General features: G+C 40.0%; 2 protein-coding genes across 3 annotated transcripts in view; one reads left to right on the top strand and one right to left on the bottom strand.

The window, feature by feature from the left end:
- prepl (prolyl endopeptidase like) overlaps nt 1-24,338 on the bottom strand; it is a 39,278-nt gene that overhangs the window by 8,765 nt on the left and 6,175 nt on the right. The window contains exons 10-15 of one of the 2 annotated variants that reach the window (XM_062995978.1): nt 23,181-23,397; nt 21,865-22,014; nt 21,236-21,362; nt 18,548-18,630; nt 18,039-18,132; nt 11,186-11,781 (exon numbers count right to left, since the gene is read on the bottom strand). In XM_062995978.1, coding sequence (XP_062852048.1) covers nt 11,615-11,781; nt 18,039-18,132; nt 18,548-18,630; nt 21,236-21,362; nt 21,865-22,014; nt 23,181-23,397 — 838 coding nt within the window. In that variant the 3' untranslated portion in view covers nt 11,186-11,614. Of the gene's footprint in view, nt 1-11,185; nt 11,782-18,038; nt 18,133-18,547; nt 18,631-21,235; nt 21,363-21,864; nt 22,015-23,180; nt 23,398-24,338 lie in introns of those variants that run through there. The other variant, XM_062995979.1, reaches the window with a different exon arrangement.
- On the top strand, nt 1,992-18,047 carry slc3a1 (solute carrier family 3 member 1). Its single transcript, XM_062995981.1, has 10 exons — nt 1,992-2,573; nt 5,786-5,965; nt 6,452-6,594; nt 8,357-8,482; nt 10,656-10,775; nt 12,419-12,543; nt 12,631-12,832; nt 14,171-14,347; nt 14,428-14,553; nt 15,823-18,047. Exons 1-10 carry the CDS (start codon nt 2,153-2,155, stop codon nt 16,246-16,248), a joined length of 2,046 nt encoding a protein of 681 aa, XP_062852051.1. The 5' UTR covers nt 1,992-2,152; the 3' UTR covers nt 16,249-18,047.

The raw sequence follows: 24,338 nt of genomic DNA, 5'->3' as shown, positions 1-24,338 counted from the left end.
ACAATACGAGCAGTTACGGTTTTCAGTTCTAGTATATTTACTTAGAATTAAGTGCAACCTCTGGGTAGGGCTTAACAAAAACTAAAACTACTACAGCAGTAAAAGTAAACCTGGTTCAATGACTTTTGAGAACAGTAATTGTATTTTAGGCACATTTCGCCCAAATACAGCTGTAATAATAGAAGTAATAAGTTTTTTTTTCTTCAAATGAATGTTTAATTGGCTTGTTACTACAACTGAAGCAGGGTTTGTCAAAAGTTTGGTTGGAGACAGATGCAATGCAGCCGGGACTAAAAACACTGTCAAAGTAATTAAATGAAAGTGATAATAATCAATAGTTTAGTATGGCATTACTGTGAAAACAACAACCGAGAACATCTTTACGCTCTTAGAATGCGATGTTCTTGCGTAGACCTTTCCATCCAGCAGTTTTTGTAATGGGTGATCAGTAAACCAGGTGATCTGATACTGAATGACTGAGTATGTGGATGTGTGTGGCTGATCTCTGAAGAGTAAAGTGTGTACTTAGAACATAAGAAGTTTGTACAAGTTATTGTGCTTGTGTAACCTGGCTGCCCAGAAACCTGTGGGTATTAGAGACTAAAGGAATTGTTGGTGCCCAGTGAAGCCACACTACCTGTCTGCTCTGATTCTCTCTGTATTATTTCTGCCCTTTTTTTCGCCTCGGTTCGTTTCACGACGCAAACCAAGAACTCTTGAATTGACCTGCCTTTTTTTCCTTATCAGAGTGTATTGTAAATTGGTGTGGGTTTTTGTTCTTTTTAGGTTAGCTGAACATAAGTATGAGCTTCATGATGAATTTGCGCATTATTTTCAAACTCAACGTACAGGTGTGATACTTGTTTTGCTCACATGCATTTTCAGGAGTCATGGTTGAGTGCAGAAATCATTGTTAACTGAACAGTGAATTGGAGCAGAACAATAAAGATCAACTAAAGACTGGTTTTCTTTTTTAATTTCTTTTTCTAATCCATTGATAAAAAGCTTGATGTAAAAGAGTAAGCGAGTTTCTTTTGGGTTTTTGCCATTAATTGGAATGCACCAAAAGGGGCAGAGGAAGGGGCATTTTGAGCATATCTCAATATTTGAGGGGTGTTATATAAAGTGTTTACTGTCTTAAATTCATTAATAATCATCTGAACTAACAACTACTAAGCAATACCCAATACTACCACAGCATTACCCAGGAATACCTGTATTTCTAAAGCTTCAGTCTTCTGCTCAACAGCTTCTACCCAAGCTTTAGCTCCCATTTCTTCTTCTGTAACTATTTTGAACAAGCCAGTAATTTGTGTGTTACTGCTAAAGGTATCTTCTCTTTTATTTCTTAATTAGAAGCTACTTCATAACCCCTAAGGAGGTAACACTGTGAACTATGAAGGGAGAGAGTGAGAGAGGAAGGAGGTTACAGTGTGAACAATGAAGGGAGAGAGAGAGAGAAAGGAGGTAACAGTGTGAACTATGGAGAGAAAGAGAGAGAGGAGTTAACTGCATTATGGAGAGAATGAGAGAGAGGAGGTAACAGTGAACTATGGAAAGAGAGAGACAGGAGGTAACTGCATTATGGAGAGAGAGAGAGAGAGGAGGTAACTGCATTATGGAGAGAGAGAGCGAGAGAAAGGAGGTAACAGTGTGAACTATGGCGAGAAAGAGAGGAGTTAACTGCATTATGGAGAGAAAGAGAAAGGAGGTAACAATGTGAACTATGGAGAGAGGAGTTTACTGCATTATGGAGAAAGAGAGAGAGGAGGCGTTTACTGCATTATGGAGAAAGAGAGAGAGGAGGTAACAGTGTGAACTATGGAGAGAGAGGAGTACTGCATTATGGAGAAAGAGAGAGAGGAGGTAACAGTGTGAACTATGGAGAGAGAGGAGTTTACTGCATTATGGAGAAAGAGAGAGAGGAGGTAACAGTGTGAACTATGGAGAGAGGAGTTAACTGCGTTATGGACAGAGAGCGAGAGAAAGGAGGTAACAGGTATGGAGAGAGTGAGAGAGGAGGTAACTGAATTATGGAGAGAGAGAGGGAGGGAGGAGGTAACTGAACTATGGACTTGACTTGGTTGGTATGTAGCTGCAGTATTGTGTGTGTACAGACTCTGGCTGGTGTCGGTACTGAAGCTGCAGCACGATGAGTTTAACTTGTGAGGAGAGAAATAATGCTGTGGAGCTGAAGGAAGGTGTCTACAACCAAACTTTCCAAAACGATGAAGAGAAAGCTGAGAAAGTAAACGTAAGCAGCGAGCTGGAGCAGGGAACCTCGGTGCTGAATGGTACAGGTGGAGAGGAAAGTGCTTATACTCAGATTAAACCGTACGCTGGCATGCCCAAAGAAGTGCTGCTCTTATACTCCAGCAAGGCTCGGTACCGTTTACCCAGAGAAATCCTCTTCTGGATGATAGTGGCATGTACACTGGCACTGACGGCCCTAACCATCACTGTCATAGCACTGTCTCCCCGCTGCCTCAGCTGGTGGCAAACCAGCCCCATCTACCAGATCTACCCGAGATCATTCAAAGACTCGGACGGAGACGGTATTGGAGACCTCAAAGGTAATCGATATATGATCTCTTCTTAATATATAAACGTAATATTAATATATAGTGATGTATAATAAACAGACGGAGAGGCTGTTGGAGACACCGAAGGTAATTCCAAGTATCAGTTTATTCTGTCTTCCTCTAGTCTTTCATCATTAAACACATAATTCTTAAAACAAGACACTATTTGCATTATATTCTGAGCTGGAGCAATACTCTCCTCCATGCAATCACACTGAGGTGTTTAAAAATCCCAACAATGCTGCTGCACCTGCTACTTATACTACACATACTACAGAGTTAAATATCATGTTACAACCCCAAATCAGAAAAAAAGTTGGGACTATGGAAAATGCAAATAAAATAAAAATGCAGTGTTCCTTACATTTACTTTGACATTTCAGGCCTGCAACACATTCCAAAAAAAGTTGGGACAGGGGCAATGTAGGGCTACTAATGAGGTGCAAAAACTAAATAATGTGATTCCAAACAGGTGATGTCAACAGGTGATTATAATCATGGTTTAGTATAAAAGCAGCATCTAGGAAAGGCTGAGTCTTTGATGAGCAAAGATGATCAGAGGATCTCCAGCTTGTCAACAAATGTGTGATAAAATTATTAAAATGTTTAAAAACAATGTACCTCAAAGAAAGATTGAAAGGGATTTGCATATTTCTCCCTCTACAGTGCATATCATTAAACAATTCAAGAAATCTGGAGTAAAACACAGTTACATGCACAAATGCCACATAAAACTTTACTGTGCAAAAAAAGAAACCTTATGTTAACCATGTCCAGAAGCAGTGTCGACTTCTCTGGGCTCAGAGGCATCTAGGATGGACCATCACACAGTGGAAACAACCCCGTACTGTTTCACATCTTAAGAAAAAATAAAAGCTGAGACACTAAATCACTTGGTATCCTCGGTGCCAAAACAGCTTTTAAGTGTGGTGAAAAGGAATGGCAACATTACAAAGTGGTAAATGCTTTACTGTCCCAACTTTGTTGGAATGTGTTGCAGGTCTGAAATGCAGGAATGGATGTTTATTAATAAATGAAATGAAGTTGAGCAGATAAAACATGAAATATCTCAGGTTCATCCTGTCTGCAATCAAATAAAAGTGAATGTAAGAAACTCTGTGTTTTTTTATTATTTGCATTTTCCATGCTGTCCCAACTTTTTCTGATTTGGGGTTGTAGTATCATTGCAATTCTGATAATGGTCCACCACCTAAATAACATCTGGTCAGTGGTGGTCCTATGAGGTACCGGGGAACAAAATCTACAGACCAATGGATGGGTCACAGTCAGTAATTGCATTCATCTGTATGGTAGGTGGGACCAGGCACGTGCACAGATAGACCCCTAGTGGTGCTCAAGCACCTGCCCTTTTGCCCTGAGAAAAGTGCCCTTTCTGCTGGAGCCCAATTTTTTTTCTACATTTATCAATATTTATAATAAAAAATTACTCTCTGTCATCAATTCCCTCTAAAAGTGTTTTGATATTTGACGGGCATTTATCTGAGTTCTTGTGAGAATTCTGCCCCGATCTGATCCGCGGCCCGCACAAGCTCCCGCCTTGCCCCTCCCTCCTCCTCCTCCGGTTAGCACTCATGCAGTGCTGGGCGCCAGGCCAAACCGCTGCTACACACTTCTCCTCTGACCCACAGCATCAGACAGACAGGTAATGACAGTGTTTCACACAAAGAGCATCCATGCATAATGCATAGCCTACACGTTTTGTACTCATGAGTCATGAAATACGTGATTTCAAAGCCTTGTCCAGCTGTTTACTGACGTTTGTCATGTTTAATGAAGGGGGAGGGGGACAAACTGCAGCAGACAGACAGAGAATTTAAAGACTGTTCACTAGTTTTGTTTCATTTAGAATCAGACTCTCTGACCTAATCCTGCTTGCCATTGAGCAAGACATACAAATAAACCACAGTGAGGTCATAAAAATCTTCCAAGAGATGGCACCAAGGAGGATGCTCCTGTAAAGCATCTACTACTTGATATACATGCTACTTGAACGATCCTGCTCCCTTCACCTCAGTAGAGAGCCTTGCCTCCTTAGTACATAGTTGTATTATATAGAGTATATTGAATGCTTTATTTTTATTTCATTTATTCAGAGCAGAGTTTTAATAAGTTTTAAGTTGAATCTCCACTAAAGTAACCTATAACATAGGTCTATAGGGTCATTCATGACAGGACAGGTAGTTACTGGTTACACAAGATTAATCAGTTCAAGATCAGTGTCAAACATAGTCACAGACAATTTTGTATCTCCAATTCACCTCACTGCATGTTTTTGGACTGTGGGAGGAAACCGGAGCTCCCGGAGGAAACCCACACAGACACAGGGAATCAAACCCAGGACCTTCTTGCTGTGATGCTACCCACCGAGCCATTGTGCCACTTTTAGGTTATAGGTAAAATTGTAAGTAAATATATCTATTGGCCAAAACAAAAGTAGTACTTACCCTAAGTGTTGTGACACAACTGTCATTTTGTTTCCGACACTGATCCTTAAGGTCCATGTTGTGTACAATAAAAAAATACTGCTTGAAAAAACTAACCCTAATCCACCATATCAGAGTCGAATGAGCAATTACTATGAATAATCATTTAAATAAATGTCCACAATTTCACTTACAATTGACATTGAAGAGCAGTTTATATGTAAACCTGTGTTTCAAACATGTGACCACAGATGTTTAGGTACAACCTTTGCTCTAACCATAAACAACAATAAAATCGTTAAAAGCTTTAATAGTCATTTTATATTTTTCAGCATGTCATGCACTAACGCCCATAGCCCACGACTGCTGACCGGATGTTGATGCATCTAGTTTAATGCATCAGTTTTGACCAGTGTAAACTGTTACTGTGGGTACGGCAGGTTAAGCATCTGGTGCCTGTAATCGTAATGATACATCAAAAGCCTTTTAAATTCTCCACCTTTTATCAGTTGTTTTGCACTTCCTAGAAGCTTGTTGCCCACCATTATTGTTATATAGCAGGCAAAATGACATACCATAAAGTGGATGACATCAAGTCTGCAATAAAGAAATGCTCCAACCAATAAAATCATAAAATCAAGCCAATGCCTCATTTATGTACATGACATGGAGTTTGCTCACTGTTGAATGATGATGAAAAGTGGACGTTTAAGAAAGATCCAGTCTAATAGGAATATTGAAACTGTTGCTTTTGTTTAGGTATCAAAGAAAAGCTGAACCATTTCCAGTTCCTAAACATCAAAGCAATCTGGATCAGCCCCTTCTATAAGTCTCCCATGAAGGACTTCGGCTATGATGTGGAAGACTTCAGGGCTGTTGATCCTCTGTTTGGAACTATGGAGGACTTTGATGACCTGCTGGCCAGCATGCATAGCATGGGTAGGTGTATTTATAATTAACGAAACCTTTTTTTTCCCCAATTTAGTCATATCCAATTACACAACTGCATTACGCTTCCTCTCTACTGATGTTGACGTCTACTCTGACTAAGGAGAGCCGTGACTAACACACGCCCCCTCTGACTGCATCTTTTCACCTGCACGAGAAGAGTTCATATGTGGATCAGCTTTGTGTACGAAGAGACACACCCTGATCCCATTATCCCCCGTCTCGGTGCAGGCACCATCAATCAGCCAGCAGAGGTCATAATTGCATCAGTTATGAGGAATCCCCTCTGGCACCCTCCCTGCGAACAAGCCAATTGGAGCTGAGATTCAAACTGTCAGCTCTGGTGTGCTAGCGTGTTTTACCACTGTGTCACCTGAGCGCCAATGAAACCTTTGATACACTAGAAAGAATTTTACAATTTCTTGTGTACTGGACTGCTATTTCTTTTCTTTAAGTTATTTTGTGTGCCTGTCACAGGTCTGAAGTTGATCATGGATTACATTCCCAACCACACCAGTGACAAGCACGTCTGGTTCCAGCTAAGTCGTAATCGCACCGATTACTATTCTGACTTCTACATCTGGGTAAACTGCACCGAGGGCACACCACCTAACAACTGGGTACGATAATCCACAGACACCAGTTCTTCCTTTCTTTTTTATACATTAGTTCAGTTTTACCAACAGATTTATCGTGGTATTTATAAATAAAAAATGCACTCACAGAGTTAGAGGAGCCAGTCCACCTTCTGCATGTGAAAGGTGAGGGGTGAAAGAAAACTGGAACACTTACCTCTTTCCAGTGTCATTGAAGACAGAAAAGAAAACTGAACCCAGGTCCCTATGACACACTTTGTTGTGTGGCACCCCATTCATCAGCTGTCTGACATCTTTTGATTATATTAGAAGTGTTCATCACTTTCAGGTAAAAGATAGGAAATATGGAAAGCATAACAATATACAAAAATATACAAAAAGTTTCCGCACTTTTAAAACTCTGTGTAGAAAAGTGATGTTTTTTTTGTTTTTTTATTCCTAATAGTCACCTTCCAGTGCATTTCCCCAGCATCTTACCATTTTAATGCAATCAGCAAAAAATGTTTTTGGTTGAATGCATAGCCACTGATGCATCATCAGCACATGAAAATCTTCTTCCCCTTAAAGCTTCTTTGAGCGGTCCAAAAAGGTGTAAATCCGATGGTGCTAAATCCGGACTATAAGCTCTCTCAGCCTCTCAGACACGACCAATTACTGCTCCTCCCACCCTCACTGTTTCCAACCAAAATATAAAAGTGCAGAAACTTTTTGAAGATCCCTTGTATTAATATACGAAAGGTTGAAAGTAGAACCTTTAACTCCAGTACAGGTTTTAATCTAATCATTCTGTGAGTGCTAGTTCTGTCAAGTCTCGAATGGTTTCTGTTGGGGTGTTTCTCCAAGAAGAAGTAATTTCTGTTCTTTGATGGATGAAAAGGCTGGAGAACATTTTGTTTAAATACTTAAACAATTTAAACATTCTGAAATATGGGAACATCATCAGGATTTAGCGTTTGCACCATAAGTATTATCAGGATTTAGCGTTTGCACCATAAGTATGGTTATTTATACCATGTAATGCAGTGATAAAATCATAACAGTTCCATGAGCGGAGCTGCTCATACTGTCATGGTGCATTTACCACACTGAACAGTTGGCATCAGACATTGTGTGTAAGAGGAATTCTTTGTCTTCTCCAAACATGAAACCATTCAGACAGGAAATATGATTAAGGTTGTTTTTTGCTGTCGTTAGGGATGCTAATTGTGTGATCTTAACACCAAGTTATATGCTTTTATGAATTGACACTCATTGATTTATATATTTTTTCTGAATGGCAGCCCTTCTAGCTTTGTTAAGCTAGCAAAATAGTTTTTAATTTTACAAAACCAGGTCATTGAGGACCATGAGGTGCTTATGCAATTTTCTGTTCATTTGTGGCATTTACCAACTATATTGTGCATTTTATTTAATCTAAGTGGGGTGGCACGGTGGCTCAGTGGGTAGCACTGTCGCCTCACGGCAAAAAGGTCCTGGGTTCAATCCCCAGGTGGGGCAGTCCGGGTTCTTTCTGTGTATAGTTTGCTTGTTCTCCCCGTGTCTGCATGGGTTTCCTCCGGGAGCTCCGGTTTCCTCCCACAGTACAAAAACATGCAAGTGAGATGAATTGGAGATACAAAATTGTCCATGACTGTGTTTGATGTTAAATCTTGTGAACTGATGAATCTTGTGTAACGAATAACTACTGTTTCTGTCATGAATTTAACCAAAGTGTGTAAAACATGAGGTTAAAATCCTAACAAACAAACATTTAATCTAAGTGCAGAATGTGATGCTTGCTCCTCAGGTGAGTGTGTTTGGAAACTCCAGCTGGACGTATGATGAAGTTCGAGGACAGTGCTACTATCACCAATTCCTCAAAGAACAGCCAGATCTCAACTTCCGCAACCCTGACGTGGTGAAGGAGATGACGGTAATCAGACACTCAGACCCCTGAATGTTAACATCACAGCATCCATGAGCCACTCATAATGTAAAAAAGTACATTTTGATCATGGTATTCTGATCAGAATGAAGAAGTGAGCTAAAGAACTGTTAGTGCTACTCAGTAGTACACTGGATGAATGAGCGGGTGTGTTTTGTAATGCCCTGCAGGCTGTGATCCTCTCAGGTGGATTATAAGTGGGAACGAGTCACAGTAGATAAAGCCTCTTTATCTCTGGCTTAAAGGCACACAGTGTGTAACCTGGGCATTATGCCCGCCACTAATCTTGACATCACCACATGCCAAACCTTTTAAAAAAAGGAGAACACGAGGAGGATCAAGTGTACAAACTGAACATTTGACCTTGCGTATGTTTGGTGTTAGTGATAAGGCTTGACATTTTGTGTTAGGCTTAAATGTAGCCCATAATCTTTATTTAAAAGAACCTGCCAGAATCTTTCAACTTAATCTACTATGTGTAATGCATGCCTGATTACCTTAAATAAAAATGATACCTTATACTAGGAAAAAAACAGAATACCTGAGTACTTTATATGCATTCAACAGTTTAGGAAAGGCCCATTCCTGTTCCAGCATGAATTTTCCCGTGCACAAAGCAAGGTACATAAAGACCTAAAGAAAAGCTTGGTTTAAAGAAACTCCAGTGACCTGCACAAAAACCCCTGACCTGAACAGCTTTGGAATGACATGGAACGTCAATTAAGATTTGACCAGCATCAGTGCACAGCCATACAAATGTTCTTTTGATTGAATGGGCACAAATTCCTACAGACATAACACAGTTCTTGTGAGAAGCTTTCTCAGAAGAGTGGCTGTTGTTATAGCTGATAAGATCACATAGAGGTCACTCTACTTTAATACTATTTGTTTTTGAAATGGGACATCCAACAAACTCATTGTCAGGTGTCCAAATACTTTTGGTCATAAAGTTTTTTTTTTTTTTTACTCTGTTATCTACTGTTTGATAAGTAACAGTAACGGCCCTGTAAGCTACAGCCAACTGAATAATGCTGAAATATTATTAGTAGTATACACCAACTAGGCATAACATTATGAGCACTGACAGGTGAAGTGAATAACACTGATTATCTCATCATCACGGCACCTGTTAGTGGGTGGGATATATTCGGCAGCAAGTGAACATTTTATCCTCAAAGTTGATGTGTTAGAAGCAGGAAAAATGGGCAAGTGTAAGAATTTGAGCGAGGGCCAAATTGTGATGGCTAGACGACTGGGTCAGAGCATCTCCAAAACTGCAGCTCTTGTGGGGTGTTCCCGATCTGCAGTGGTCAGTATCTATGAAAAGTGGTCCAAGTAAGGAACAGTGGTAAACCGGCGACAGGGTCATGGGCGGCCAAGGCTCATTGATCCACGTGGGGAGCGAAGGCTGGCCCATGTGGTCCAATCCAACAGACGAGCTACTGTAGCTTAAGTTGCTGAAGAAGTTAATGCTGGTTCTGATAGAAAGGTGTCAGAATACACAGTGCATCACAGTTGCAGGGCTGTTTTGCCAGCAAAAGGGGGACCAACACAATATTAGGAAGGTGGTCATAATGTTATGTGTTATCGGTGTAGTTATTATCATGTATATTATGATTTGTAATAATGATGGGCAGTTGTATCCTGGGTAAGGTAATGGACTAGTAATCAAAAGGTTGCTGGTTCAAGCCCCACCACTGCCAGGTTGTTGGGCCCTTGAGCAAGGCCCTTAACCCTCAAATGCTTAGACAGTATACTGTCACCGTATTGTAAGACGCTTTGGATAAAAGCTTCTGCTAAATGGACTGTATAAATTCATTAAAGAAGAAAGCAAAGTAAGTGATACTTTCACTTACAGTAGTTTATATGCAACCTGATTTTTTTCAACCTCTATTGTATTACTAAAATATTACATCGATTGTATAGCAACATGCTATGTGTGATGAGTCTATATGTGGACAGCACTACCCACTGCACCACTGTGTTGTTTATAATATAAACAACCTATAAACCTTTATACTTTAAATAATTGTGTATTCTATTAATAATGCATTATTAGTGGCCTTGTTAACTATAAAGGGAAATATACTAGGATATTCCTGCTGTCTGGTATTGTATCATTCCTTTTAATATTTAAACTTAATCCTAATCTCTTAAACAGGATATAATCCATTTCTGGTTGAAAAAGGGGGTGGATGGATTTCGCATGGATGCTGTCAAGCACATTCTCGAAGCTGCGCATTTGAGGAACGAACCCCAGGTTGATCCAGACCAACCTCCTGTGAGTGACTATGTCCTGTAAACCAGTTATTTAAAGTAATATCTTAAACCACCACATTATTAAAATGTTTTTAAAGAGGAATACTATTGTATGAGGCTTTGTTCTCAGTGTGGTTAGAAGATTACTGCTGCATTCTTCACTGGATTTTACCGGCCAGTCATTCCAATTATCCTAATACTACATATTTACAGGGGAGTGGGAAACCTGAGCAGTACAGATGAGCAAATATCTAAAGAAAACATATCTTTATCACCGTGACTCTCATTGGGAGACTTTTCTATTTGCACTGATCTTGAGAAATGTACAAATGTGGAGTAATATTCATGATAGGTCTCTAACTGTAAAATGTGTGTGTACACATGCAGAAGTACAGATGTAAAACACACTTGTATGCTGGAGATAATTCATGTGTTGCTTTATGGTTTTAAAAATATAACAATATATAATACGCACAATAGGCATAATGCCTAAAAAGAGTAACATGAGCAATCATTTAGTTTCTTCTTGAGGCACAAAATACTGGAAGATAAATCACTTATTGCCATTCATCTGAAGTGACCGTGATTACTGACTTTAAGACTGCCTGTTAGAAAGCTCTATGTTTAGCCGCTCAGGTGGTGCAGCGGTAAAATACGCTAGCACAACAGAGCTGGGATTTCAAATACATCATACCGAATCTCAGCTCTGCCATCCGGCTGGGCTGGGCGGCTGTATGAACAACGATTGGCTGTTGTTCATAGGGTAGGACAAAGCTGGATAGGGACTCCTCATAACTGAGCAAATTACGACCTCTACTGGCTGGTTGATGCCGTCTGCACAGAGTCGAGGAATAATGCTGATCAGGGTGTGGCTCTCCGTGCACAAAGCTGATCGGCGTACGAATCCGCCTCATGCAGGTGAAAAAATGCAGTCGGCTGCTGCACACGTGTCTCACTCTCCTCAATCGGGGCAGGGGTCAGCACCAGTAGAGAGGAAGCATAACGCAATCGGGTAAAAATTGGAAGCGCTAAAATCGGGAGAAAAGGAGACAAAAATGCATAAAAAAAGCTCTATGTTCAATGCTAACATGGCTGAGGTTATTCTGCTCATATACACTCAAGAGGCATCTGACATCTTCAGAGTTTAAATGTCAGTGATGATCACATTTTTATCACATTAATGTTTTTATTTGTTTGGAACAGGATGTCAAAAAGCTCATGTTCAGATGTCCACATACATTTGGCTATATATAGTGTACTTACACAGACAGTGATTGCTTAGTTATATTTGTACTATGTCACCTACTTTGTCACGATTTTACTGTTACTATTACTTGATTTAATCATGTGACTTTCAGACTTTGATATTTTACTAAATGTTCCCACTGTTCCCACTAAATGAGTCCCACTGTTACAATGTTCAATCCATTCAGAACTTAATTCAGATTGGACTTAACTAGCATCTTTGAGGCCTAAGACCTTGGGGGTAAATGTCACATTTACCAGGTTTAACTGTATCATGAGGTAGTTTCAGGATCTCACAATTTTTATTTCAAAGGCATTAAGTAAGTGGTATTTACAGCCAGTCTACATGTTTAGTGCAGTAACAGGTGTATTTGCAGGACTATTGTCACTATCCATGTTATCTTCACATTTACATTGCAGGACACTGTGGATACAGAATTTGAGCTGCATCACGACTATACATACACACAGCTGGGCCTGCATGACATCCTCCGAAGCTGGAGAGTGGTCATGGATGAATACAGTCGAGAACCAGGACGATATCGGTATTCTTACTTCTCCATGAACAATACATTTCCAGTGTGAACCTTTATTTAGGAATTTGTTTTAATAAATTTGTTTTAACTAAACAGGTTCATGGTGACAGAGTCTTATGATTATGAAGAGATTGAAAAGACCATGATGTATTACGGAACCAGTTTTGTCAATGAAGCCGACTTCTCATTTAACTTCTATCTGCTGGACCTTCCTGACGGCCTGTCTGGAATAAGAGCCAAGCAACTGGTTGAACTGTGGATGTCCAATATGCCTAAAGGGAAATGGCCAAACTGGGTGGTACGTTAATAGATGTTACTGCAGAAGCAATTGGAATAATTACAAACCCCATTTTTGGTGGAGTTGGAAAATTTTATAATAAAGAAGAATCTGTGATGTGTTAATGTTCTTAAACGTTTAACTGACAGAACAAGAAAGAAAAAGAGGATGCTCAGTCTTTGGAAGCAAAACTGGGTCGTGACTGACCACTTTATGCCAAATTCTGTGAGAGAACTGTCAATCTGTTCGAAATGAATAATTTAGGTATTTTACCATCCACCATACATACTTCTGTAAAAAGATTTTAAAAATCTGGAGAAAACTCAGTCCATGCAGGGCAAAGCTAGAAACCATTGGTGATCTTCGAGCTCTCAGATGGCACTGCATGAGAAACCTTCAAATTACTGGTATAAATCTATCAACTTGGGCTCCGGACTTCTTTGGAAAACTGTTGTGACTTAACACAGTCTGCCACTGCATCAAGAAATGCAACCTGAGACTTTATTTTGCAATTAAGAAGCCATACATCAATTCTTTCCCAAAATGTCGCCAAGTTTTCTGGGCCCAAGCTCATCTTAGATGAACCAACAGACAGTGGAAACATGCTGTGGTCAGATGAGTCCACATTTGATCCGATTTTACCACACCCAAAATTAAAAAACACCCAGTTATCAGCAAAAGGTGTAAAATCCAACATGTCATGGTATGAGGGTGCATTGGTGCATCAAAGACATTGGTCATTTGCATTTAAGTGAAGATATCATTGAGACAAAGCCTATATGAGGATTTTAAAGAGACAAATGCTGCCATTAAGGTGATGTCTTAGGAAATAACCTGGGAAGTCCATGTTTATTAATCAAGACAATGCTAAAACCCATTTTGCATGTGCTACAATATCATGGCTTTGTAAACACAGAGTGCATGTGCTAAACTGACCTGACTGCAGTCCAGATATGTATCCAATTGAAAATGTATGATGTATCATGAAGATTAGAATCGGACAACTCTTGTTTTAAGCCAGAATGGACAAGAATTATACTTGCAAAAGTGTAACATTTAGAATCCTCAGTTCCCAAACCATTAAAACAAGTGTTAAATAGCAAAGGTGATGTAACACAGTGGTAAACACTGTCCCAACTTTTTTCGAGTGTGATGCAGAGATCAAATTTGTTTATATTTATAAAGTAGAATTAAGTTGGTCAAGGAAAACATTAGAAATCTTAAATAGAGGCTGGAGAGAATGAACAAATCACATTCTTATTTTCATTGCATTTTACAAAATGTCCCAACATTTCTGGAAGTGAGGTTTGTAAATGGAATAATATCTGACACATTATTATGCTTATATTTAATGTGCAGGTAGGAAATCATGACAAACCACGAATGAGCTCCAGAACCGGTCAGGAATACATCCGAGCAATCAACATGCTTTTACTGACACTGCCTGGAACTCCAACTACGTACTATGGGGAGGAGATTGGCATGGAGAATGTCAATGTTTCGGTCATCCAGGATCCTTTTGGGAAGTTTGACCCTGTAAGTAAGAAGTTTCCTTATTTCGGATTTCACTTCATTGTTTTTTTACCATTTTAAAACTATTAATGTTTCTTAAACAGAACAACAGTCGGGATCCACAGAGGACACCTATGCAGTGGAGTAACGGACTCAATGCCGGCTTTAGTGATAGTAAAAATGGTACCTGGTTGGATGTAGGACCAAACTTCGAAACTGTTAATGTACAGGTATGTATTGCCTGATTTTAGATTTAGTTTAATTATGTTTTTATGCAGTTATGTGTGTATGTAGCATCTTTATGCCAAAAAAATTTACCATAGCATTTATCACACACTACAATTTAAAGTTTTCCTCAACTGAGAAAACAGTAGAAAATATTTTATATAGAAATCACCTCTAATGGAAGTCAGGTGCATACATACAGCAAATCCATAACTACAAATACTAAACTCTAATAAAACTTTGTAATGTATCTAAATTGCTCTTATCATGTCATTTTAAAAATGTACTGTTTTAGTTTCAACTTTCAAAGATTAAAGGTATATACAGTGATAATAACTAAATAAGTAGTTGCATCTCTAAAAAGATAAATCTATGGTCTTATTACAAACCCCATTTCCATAAAAGTTGGGATGTTTTGTAAAAATGCAGTAAAAAGAAGAATCTGTGATTGGTAAATTCTCTTGAATCATTATTTAATTGACAAAAGTAGAAAGAAAAAATTCCAATGGAACAGAGGCAAGATAAGTGTATGGAATATTTAAGTTACAGTGTTTTACATGGCATGGGTGACTTGCATTTGTGTAAAGGTGCCAATGATGCAGAGGCTATAAGGCTCACTCTTAAGTTGCTGCATATATAATTTAAGCAAGCATATCTCATCATAAGAAAAGCCACAATAAACCAAAAACAACATTAACAAATACTGATGTATTCTAAATATGATGATTTAATGAAATACAAAAGCATACAAATACAAACTTGATTGTATTTTGTAAATATAAACAGATCAAATTTGATGCCTGCGTCACATTTAAAGAAAGTTGGGAAAAGAGGAAAAACAGGAGTTAAACATTTATAGAACATTCAAGTTACAGAGTTTCAAACCATTCCACAATAATCAGGTAAATTGGTAACCGATGAGGGAATCATGTTTGGTTATTAAAAGAGTGACCCACTAAAGGCTCAGTCTTTGCAAGCAAAAATGGGTTAAGGATCGCCACGTTGTACCAAGCTTTATGAGAGATTCAGTTAAAAATAAATCAATTCAATAGGGCTACTTCCTATGCAAATAATTTTGGTTTTTCACCATCCACTGTACATAATATTGTGAAAAAATTTAGAGAATAAAAAAAAATCTATATTGGACAAGGCCAGTTGAACCTATATGAATACATTTTTAGAGAATTCCAATTCCAGTTGTGAGGTGTAATTTAGTGTAATATTTAAAAAAATATATATTAATGTCACCATTGTGTCTGTATGCGATTTTGCAGATTCAAACAGGCAACTCTACCTCGGTGCTGGAAAAGTACCGCGCTCTGGCTCAGCTCAGAGAAAAGGAGGTCTGCCTGACTCGAGGCTGGCTCTGCTACGTCTGGGAGGATGCTAACGTGTTCGTCTTTTTGCGTGAGCTGGATGGACTGAACCGAGCGTTCCTGGTAGTGCTTAACTTTGGTGAAGATACGGAAACTAATCTGTCAACAATTTCAGAGCTGCCAGATGATCTAACTGTTCGCATCAGTACAGTCCCTGGAACTCCCAGCAGCTTCTCCAAATCCAAAATCACAACCTCAAAGGGGCAGGGACTGTTGCTGCAGTACTCCACCAGTACACGCTTCCATCCAGGCCATGCATCGGAGTGCTATGTCTCTGAAAAGGCCTGCTACCTAAGTGCTTTTGATATTTTGTATAAGTGCTAAAAAGGCAAGATGTAAGAGAGCATAATGAGCAAGTTTAGCTGCTTTGATGTTTGAATTTGCCTAAATCAATACACAGATGTTCCTAGAGTAAAAAGAACCATGGATCTGGTTTAAATGTATTTTTACCAAACTAATTATTTATTTCCATATAATCTAGGTAAAATTACAAACTATAGCAGCAATACTCTCAATCCAAAGTCTTGAAACGTTTCACATTTGTCAATAATAAAGTGCTTTTACTGCACACCATTTAAAAGTAATTTACTGGAAAGGTAAATGACTTTTACCTCAAAATTGGCTGTGTTTGAGAGAGAGAAGGTTGAACGTGTTCTGTTTCCACTTCTGCCTTTATATGCAATCTCTGGGACTGATCCATGCACCTGTGTAAGTTTGGGGGAGCTCTCTACTCTCTATGCAGTATGGCTCTGTGTGGGAACCAAACACTGGCAACTTTTGGATGCCCCACACCCCCACCCTTTCATCTCCCAATGTAGTAATTTCCAATTCCTAATTGTGAATCCACTGCCGCTTGCACAAGCCCCGGTCTGATCAAGGACAGCCTCCTCAGACAAATGTCCAATCTGAAGCGGCTTCTTATCACCTGCCAGTGTTGGGTTCCCATACAGAGCCATACTGTGTTAAAGAGCTCCTTCCACCCTCCACCAAACACAGGCGCATGGACCAGTCCCAGAGATCGCAAATTACAGCAGAAGTGGGAGGAGACCCCCAGCCAACCTTCCCTCCCCCAAACACAGTCAATTGCCAGGTTGGTGGTTCAGCTGAGATTCAAATTCGACAGACTCCGTAGTGGTGTGCTAGTGCAGTAGACTGCAGTGCCACCTGAGCACCCCTAATACAATTCTTGTTCTAAGTTCGTCTTTTAAAAAAAAGGCCCGGGTGGAGCCGCCGCAGATGCAGATCTTGGTGGTAGTAGCAAATATTCAAACGAGAGCTTTGAAGGCCGAAGTGGAGAACAGCAATTGAACATGGGTCAGTCGGTCCTAAGGGATGGACGAACGCCGTCCGGAAGGGTGGGGCGAAGGCCTTCCTTTGCCTCCGGTCGATCGAAAGGGAGTCAGGTTCAGATCGTTTTTTTATTTTGTATTTTATTTATGCATTTTCTCCTAATTTAGCATAGTCAATTTGTCTTCCGCTGCTGAGGGATCCCTGATTGCAGTCGAGGTGGGTATATTGCAGCTCACGGCTTGCACGCAGCCCTTTGCAGAACCCCTTTTCACCTATGCACTCTGCACAGACGCCTCTTTATCTGCCAATCAGGGTCCTTGCACAGCGTTTGAAGACCCCACCCACATAGTCCGGCATCCTGCCCTAGCAGAACTGTGTCTGCTGCAGGCACTGCCAATTACGCCTGCTAGATGGCGCCCAGCTGACCGGTGGCAACGCCGAGTTTCGAACCGAGGAGTTCAGAGTCTCGGCGCTGGTGTGCTAGCGGAATATCCCGCTGCGCCATTTCAGATTGTAAACAACAATTGATACATTACTGTTTTAACTACCACAGTTATCCCTGTTTTTGACATCCTTCAAGATTTAAACAGTAATATGTCCTCAGAATGAACTAACCTGTCTGCAAATGGAAAAGATTCCATTCTGTGGGATTTGCTCTTGCAACAAGACTTTCCTGACAAATGTGTGAGCTTTTAAAACCAGCTAAAAATCCATTTAAATTCTGCAAGTTATAGTAACATGAAGCTGGGAAATAATTGAAGAAACTGGTGAAATGGAATTAAATGCTTTTAAGTGTTAAAGTGGCCATAAATATCATGATTTACTTGCTGGGCTTTTTCTTTGTCTTCTCCGTTTCTGTCTAGAACTTTGAACGTCCAGTCCCAGCGTTTGGTAAAGAAAAGCTAACTGACGAGCACTCTGTAAGACAGGAAAGTGTACACACAGAGATTTGGATATCATGTACTCATGTACTTTAGGTAAACTTTAAAGAAGTGAACATTGAGCGGTGGTGCTATTATGTAACACCATAAATCTGTTATTTAGTTTCTTTGTTCGGAATAAGAACTTTACTGCTCAATGGCTCACGAGTTAATATCTAACACATGGGCATGACAAGACTCAAAGATCCTCAACAAAGCAACTGTTAACCGTGGTTTAATAAGTTACAGAAACTTAGTGAGCCAATGTTAGTAGTATTTAAGTGAAAAGAGATTAAAGAAAGACCATTGGTTAGCTGACTTCTGGTAAATCATTTAAAACAAAGTACACCAAGTTGTTTGCTAACAACTGGTCCAGAGGAAAATTAACTAATTGGTTTATTATAAATAAATACCTCACGCAAGGACTGATCAAAAGCATCTGGACCGAAGTGATCTCCCACTAACTGGACATCCAGGATGACAGCTGGGACTTCTCCTGATCAGAAAACAATGTAAAGATTACACGACAAGTCTCAGACAAATCGGTTCATTTAATTTCTGTCTGTTTTAGTTACTGTTATTGCGAGGTAGAAATGTCTTGAAGCCCCAAGAGCTCATTTGTAATGTGGTCAGACAAATGCAAGACTTGCAATCAGAAATATTAGCGCAAACACTTTCTCTGGGAGCCTCCCTAAATATCTTTTACAATGTAATAATGGCAGTAATAATGGACTGGGCTTCACTCTCCAGGCATAAAGTAATAGTTTGATGTGACCTACAGAGTCAAGACCTTTAGGAGTAGTTGGAACCCAAACAGGCTTTGCCCGTAACATTGCCCAACATCAGTAATACCCTACAAAAAGAATACATTCACTGCAGTTTTAGTGTTGTTTATCTAGTGGCCCTCTATGCAGCAATTTCTCCATTTATTTAAAGCATGGTTTGGTGTCTCAAGGCAGAAACATTAGGTCTCATATTCACTCTGGTTACACTCCGACCAGTCCCTCGATGAACAGCTGCATTGTTTTAAAGTAATCGGTAATCAGACACAGGGACATCAACAGGCTGTGATCTTCTCAGGAAGCTAGTCACAGTACCTTCTTTATCTCCAGCTTACAGGCACACATCAGGGCATTGTGCCCAACACATGCCAAACCTCTCGAAGGTGGTGCAAACAAGGGTCAAGTTGTGAAGCTGCTGGACATTTGATTTGACTCTATATTTCAGACTGATATAAACATCATAGTTGCTAAAAGTTTTGGAATGTATTTACTGGGAGATATTAGGGTATGCCCTAGCATAATTAAATGATTCAAATGTGCATTCATAAATGAAAATAATTTTGGAAAGGAACATTTATAAGAACACACTGACCCATAGTACCGTCAAATCTGACTGTAGACCGGATAGATGCAAGTTTCACCACACGTTTTGGTATTCCTCTTTGAAATACCTTTGCAATCAGAGAATTGTCAGTTTGAGTATATTAGTTTAACCTCATAAATCCATATAAATTCCTACATCCACAGATCAGCCCTCAGATACTTGCCTACTTGCCAGAAAACTACTTGCCTAATAAAGTGTAGCTCCCCCTTGTCCATCCAAAACAATTCTGACCCCTTGAGGCAAAGACTCCACCAGGCTGCTAAAGCAAGACATTCAAGTTAAGATCCATGAAGTCCTCTATGTTAAAAGGTGAGGCCCCCATGGATCCAATTTGTTTGTCTAGCACATCTCATACATCATATTAAAAGCTGGGGAATTTGAAGGCCACCTCCTCCAAAGTCAACACCTTAAAGTCCTATCCTGCAGAGCCATGAAGGGATGTGCTTGGTCTGCAACATTGTTTAGGTAGGTGCCTTCAAGTAATATCAACATGAATGCCAGGACCTAAGGCTTTGCAGCATTGCCCAGAGCATCAATCTGCCTCCAACCTTTCATTGCTCACTGGTCCAGTTCTGATGCTCACACTCCATTTATGAACTTTTGCCACATGAAAGGGGTCAGCATGGAGACTCTGACCAGACTGCGCTTTTTCAATTTTGTTGTACTGGTACAATGACAATAAAGACATTCTGTTCTATTCTATTCTATACACAGCAAGGTGTGGTGAACTGTGTGTGGACACATTTCCATCATAGCCTGCATTAACATTTTCAGCAATGTGTGCCACAGTAACTACTCTGTGGGATTGCACAAGACCAGGTAGCCATTGCTTTACATTCACAAAAATAAGCCTTGGGTGCCCATGCCCTGTTAACTGGTTGTCCTTTCTTGGGCCATTTTGGGAGGTACTAACCACTACATGCTGGGAACACACCACCACCTGCCCTTTTAGAGATGCTCTGACCTAGTCATCTAGCCATCACATTTAGTCTTGTGTCAAAGTCACTCAGATCTTTATGCTTTAAACACTTTAATTTCAAGAATTGGCAGCATCAAAGCATGAAGAACTCTGATATGGCTTCATCTTTTTAGCAATAATGCCACAAAATCAGGGCTGGGTGGCTGCAATGCTTGGTGTATTTCCATCAGCTGTAAATCCAGATGGCAAGTAAAGCTGGTTGGTTGAATAGCTAAATCTTTCCATCCTTCTTAGCACAGTAAGCCCCTAATATGTACTACTCTTCAAGCTGAGAGACCACTGACAGAGTGGCACGTTGTTGCTTTATATCTGCCTCTAAAGTAAAATGATGTGTGAAGATCACACAGTCAATCCTAAAAACTGCTCTGGCTTCTGTCTGTTATCAGCAGCGTGGCTTCTGATGTCCCTTAATCATCTCGTTCTATTTAAGCTCAGTTTTTAACAAGCCTCTTCCTGACCTTGGCCTCCTGGTGTACTGTTGCATATGTGATATGCTAACTTTAAACATGCTAATCGCTCCAGCTGCCAGTGTGTGTGTGATCTGACATTTATTTTCCAAAGAGGAATCACAAGAGTTTAGAAGTGTGTATGTGTGTGTGTTAATGAGACACAATGAGGAAGACAGTCGGGATGTGCTGATACTATTTCTAACATAGAAGCTTTCATACAGTGGTACCTGAAAGTTTGTGAACCCTTTATAATTTTCTGTATTTCTGCATAAATATAATATACATACCTTTGGTACTGACTCTGCTAGTGTGGGTCTGGATGGCTTTCTTTAGTCTTTCCACATACTTTAACACACCTGATAAAGGCACCCTCATATCCCCTGAATATGCAGTGATCAGCATGGATGGGTAGAGCTGAAGCATAGACACAGTAGTCGGTGATAGATAGGGCCTTACTAAATTCACAGCAGTCATTAGATAACACTCATTTAAATAAACTGAATGATAAAATAAATGGAAGCTACAACACACAGCACAGCCTCCCTTAATAGTTGTAAACCTACGACATTCAGCGAAGGTGTGAAGCTCTGTCTCAAAGACGAAAAAATTCTCGTCTGTGTTCTGACAATCCAACCCCCCGCACCCACAGAATTGCTTGCGACTATCCGATTGCTAACTGAATTGCTGTAGGATTGCTAGGACCACCTCATATTGCAAATTTACCAGTAAATGTTAGGCACTTAAGTGCTATGCAAATGAAAAATGTTAAATCGCTAAACACAAACTTTGAATTTCACAGCAAATTGCATATTACACGGAAAACGGCTTATTTCACAGTCTGTGATGCAATTTTCACAGCCGTGAATTAGGTAGGGCCTTACTTATAGACAATTATGATACTGGTCACCTGAATTACCTGAGGAGTAATATTATGGCATGGGCAATAAGAGCTGATGATATCCCTGTGCTGGGGGTATGTATGGGGGTCCCCCCATTCCCCTCTTTCTTCTACTGTTAATGGGAGGGCAGAGTCCTGCATAGCACCAAGGACGTCCAGAAAAGGTGCCTAAACAGGAGAACAACTGATCAGTTTTAAAATGACAGCATAATACATTTTACAAAGGAGACATTGTGAATGGAAATTTTATATTTTATTAATTATTTGCATTAAACTCATAAGTTTCTGCTTTCTTAGTTCAATTAGCAGAGGTAGAAGAGCCTTTTGGAAGGTTTCTTAGGTCTAGAGATATGTTGACCTTGGCATGGGCTTCTTGCTTCCGTGGGAGTGCATGGGTGTCAGGACTGTGTGTGCGGGGGTGCACGCGCAGTTTTGATACTGGTGCATTCTTTTGGAAGTACGCCATGTTTCTAACAAACTATTCTTGTAGGATGATAAAACAAGTTTAGTGTGAAGGTTGAACTTGAGCTGGGTTGCTGAGCAGAGTTAGCCTGAAGGGGCAGTAAGCGGGGTATAAATACTGTGATAGGGCAGACAGAGTCGCCCTTTCTCTCCTGTAAAGGCATGTGTGCGTTTGCATTGAGAATGGCCCTCAGCTGAGTACTAAATTGATTATTTGCTTTTATCATTATCCCGGTTGTCTGTGTCAATCTTTAAGGGTTATTTTGAATTCCCACAACAACAGTAACGTAAATACATTATATACTGTATGTGTCAATCGCAAAAACGTTTCTAGTATAAACTAGGGATTTTTGTTCTTGTCCACACTGAGCTGGTGTTTTCATATTATTCTGAAAGGAATACATTAAAGACGTTTTGACAACTTTTACATCTGCAGCATTAGTGCAGTTACCACAAACAACGTTTCCACTGTTTTGATCTACTGAAAAAAACCTGGAAGAAATGCAGTAGTTGGGACAGATGTTTGGGAAACATTCTACAAGCTAAAATGAAGTATTAATAAATAAGGCTCTAAATTAAGCATGGTAGGTCATTTTAAAGATGGGAGTAGTGTTTAAAATGGACTAATATGTGATTCTGCATTGCAAATACAGTATAAACACATCAAAGCCATCTGTTTTTTTGTCAAGTGTCAAATTTTAAACTTAAAATGTGTTTTTTAAAAGGTTTTTTTTTACTTGTCCCAGTTGCTACCTGCTTCAGTTTTCTATTAATTGAATGTAAGAATATTTTTTACTGAACAGAAACACAAACATATTTGTAATGTTCTGTACGAATTAAATATTGGCACAGATCTAAAAAGAAGAGCTAACCTGTAGGAGGACAGCTCTGAGAAGGTGAGAGCTTTGGTTGCACAGCGCTCCTGCTAGGACTGCTCCTGCACTACGAGCAGTGAGGGCTGTTAGTGCAGGCTGGGACACTCCTGACTGGAAAAGAGTCTGAATACAGGCAGCCAGATCATTCACTCCATTCTTCTTGAACTGCAATCGACCTGCTCGGTGCCAAGCCAGACCACACTCTCCACCACCTCTGTTCAAATACATGTAGAAGACATTTGTAAGAGCCATATACACTGATCCATAACATTAAAACCACCTCTTTGTTTCTACACTCTCTGTCCATTTTATCAGCTCCACTTACCATATAGAATCACTTTGTACTTCTACAATTACTGACTGTAGTCCATCTGTTTCTCTACATACTTTTTTTAGCCTGCTTTCACCCTGTTCTTCAATGGTCAGGCCCCCCACAGGACCACCACAGAGCAGGTATCATTTAGGTGGTGGTTGATTCTCAGCACTGCAGTGACACTGACATGGTGGTGGTGTGTTAGTGTGTGTTGTGCTGGTATGAGTAGATCAGACACAGCAGCGCTGCTGGAGTTTTTAAAATACCGTGTCCACTCACTGTCCACTCTATTAGACACTCCTACCTAGTTGGTCCACCTTGTAGATGTGAAGTCAGAGACAATTGCTCATCTATTGCTGCTGTTTGAGTTGGTCATCTTCTGGACCTTCATCAGGGATCACAGGATGCTGCCCACGAGGCGCTGTTGGCTGGTCATTTTTGGTTGGTGGACTATTCTCAGTCCAGCAGTGACAGAGAGGTGTTTAAAAACTCCAGCAGCGCTGCTGTGTCTGATCCACTCATATCAGCACAACACACACACTAACACACCACCACCATGTCAGTGTCACTGCAGTGCTGAGAATCATCCACCACCTAAATAATACCTGCTCTGTGGGGGTCCTGTCCATTAAAGATCAGCATGAAAGGGGGCTAACAAAGCATGCAGAGAAACAGATGGACTACAGTCAGTAATTGTAGAAGTACAAAGTGATTCTATATGGTAAGTGGAGCTGATAAAGTGGACAGTGAGTGTAGAAACAAGGAGGTGGTTTTAATGTTATGGCTGATCAGTCCTGAGGCTTAAATTTTTCTGTAACTGTTTCTGTGAATAGAGGATTTGA

The sequence above is a fragment of the Trichomycterus rosablanca genome, chromosome 5, assembly GCF_030014385.1.
Source record: "Trichomycterus rosablanca isolate fTriRos1 chromosome 5, fTriRos1.hap1, whole genome shotgun sequence".
NCBI classification, from domain to species: Eukaryota; Metazoa; Chordata; class Actinopteri; order Siluriformes; family Trichomycteridae; genus Trichomycterus; species Trichomycterus rosablanca.
The sequence above is the reverse complement of the archived record's forward strand: the minus strand, read 5'-3'. Positions and strand labels throughout refer to the sequence as shown.

Excerpts from the sequence above, each read along its gene's own strand:
- slc3a1 (XM_062995981.1), top strand. The coding sequence starts at position 2,153 with ATGAGTTTAACTTGTGAGGAGAGAAATAATGCTGTGGAGCTGAAGGAA. Across the intron at positions 6,595-8,356 it reads GCACACCACCTAACAACTGG|GTGAGTGTGTTTGGAAACTC; the intron begins GTACGATAATCC and ends CTTGCTCCTCAG. Across the intron at positions 14,348-14,427 it reads CTTTTGGGAAGTTTGACCCT|AACAACAGTCGGGATCCACA; the intron begins GTAAGTAAGAAG and ends TTTCTTAAACAG.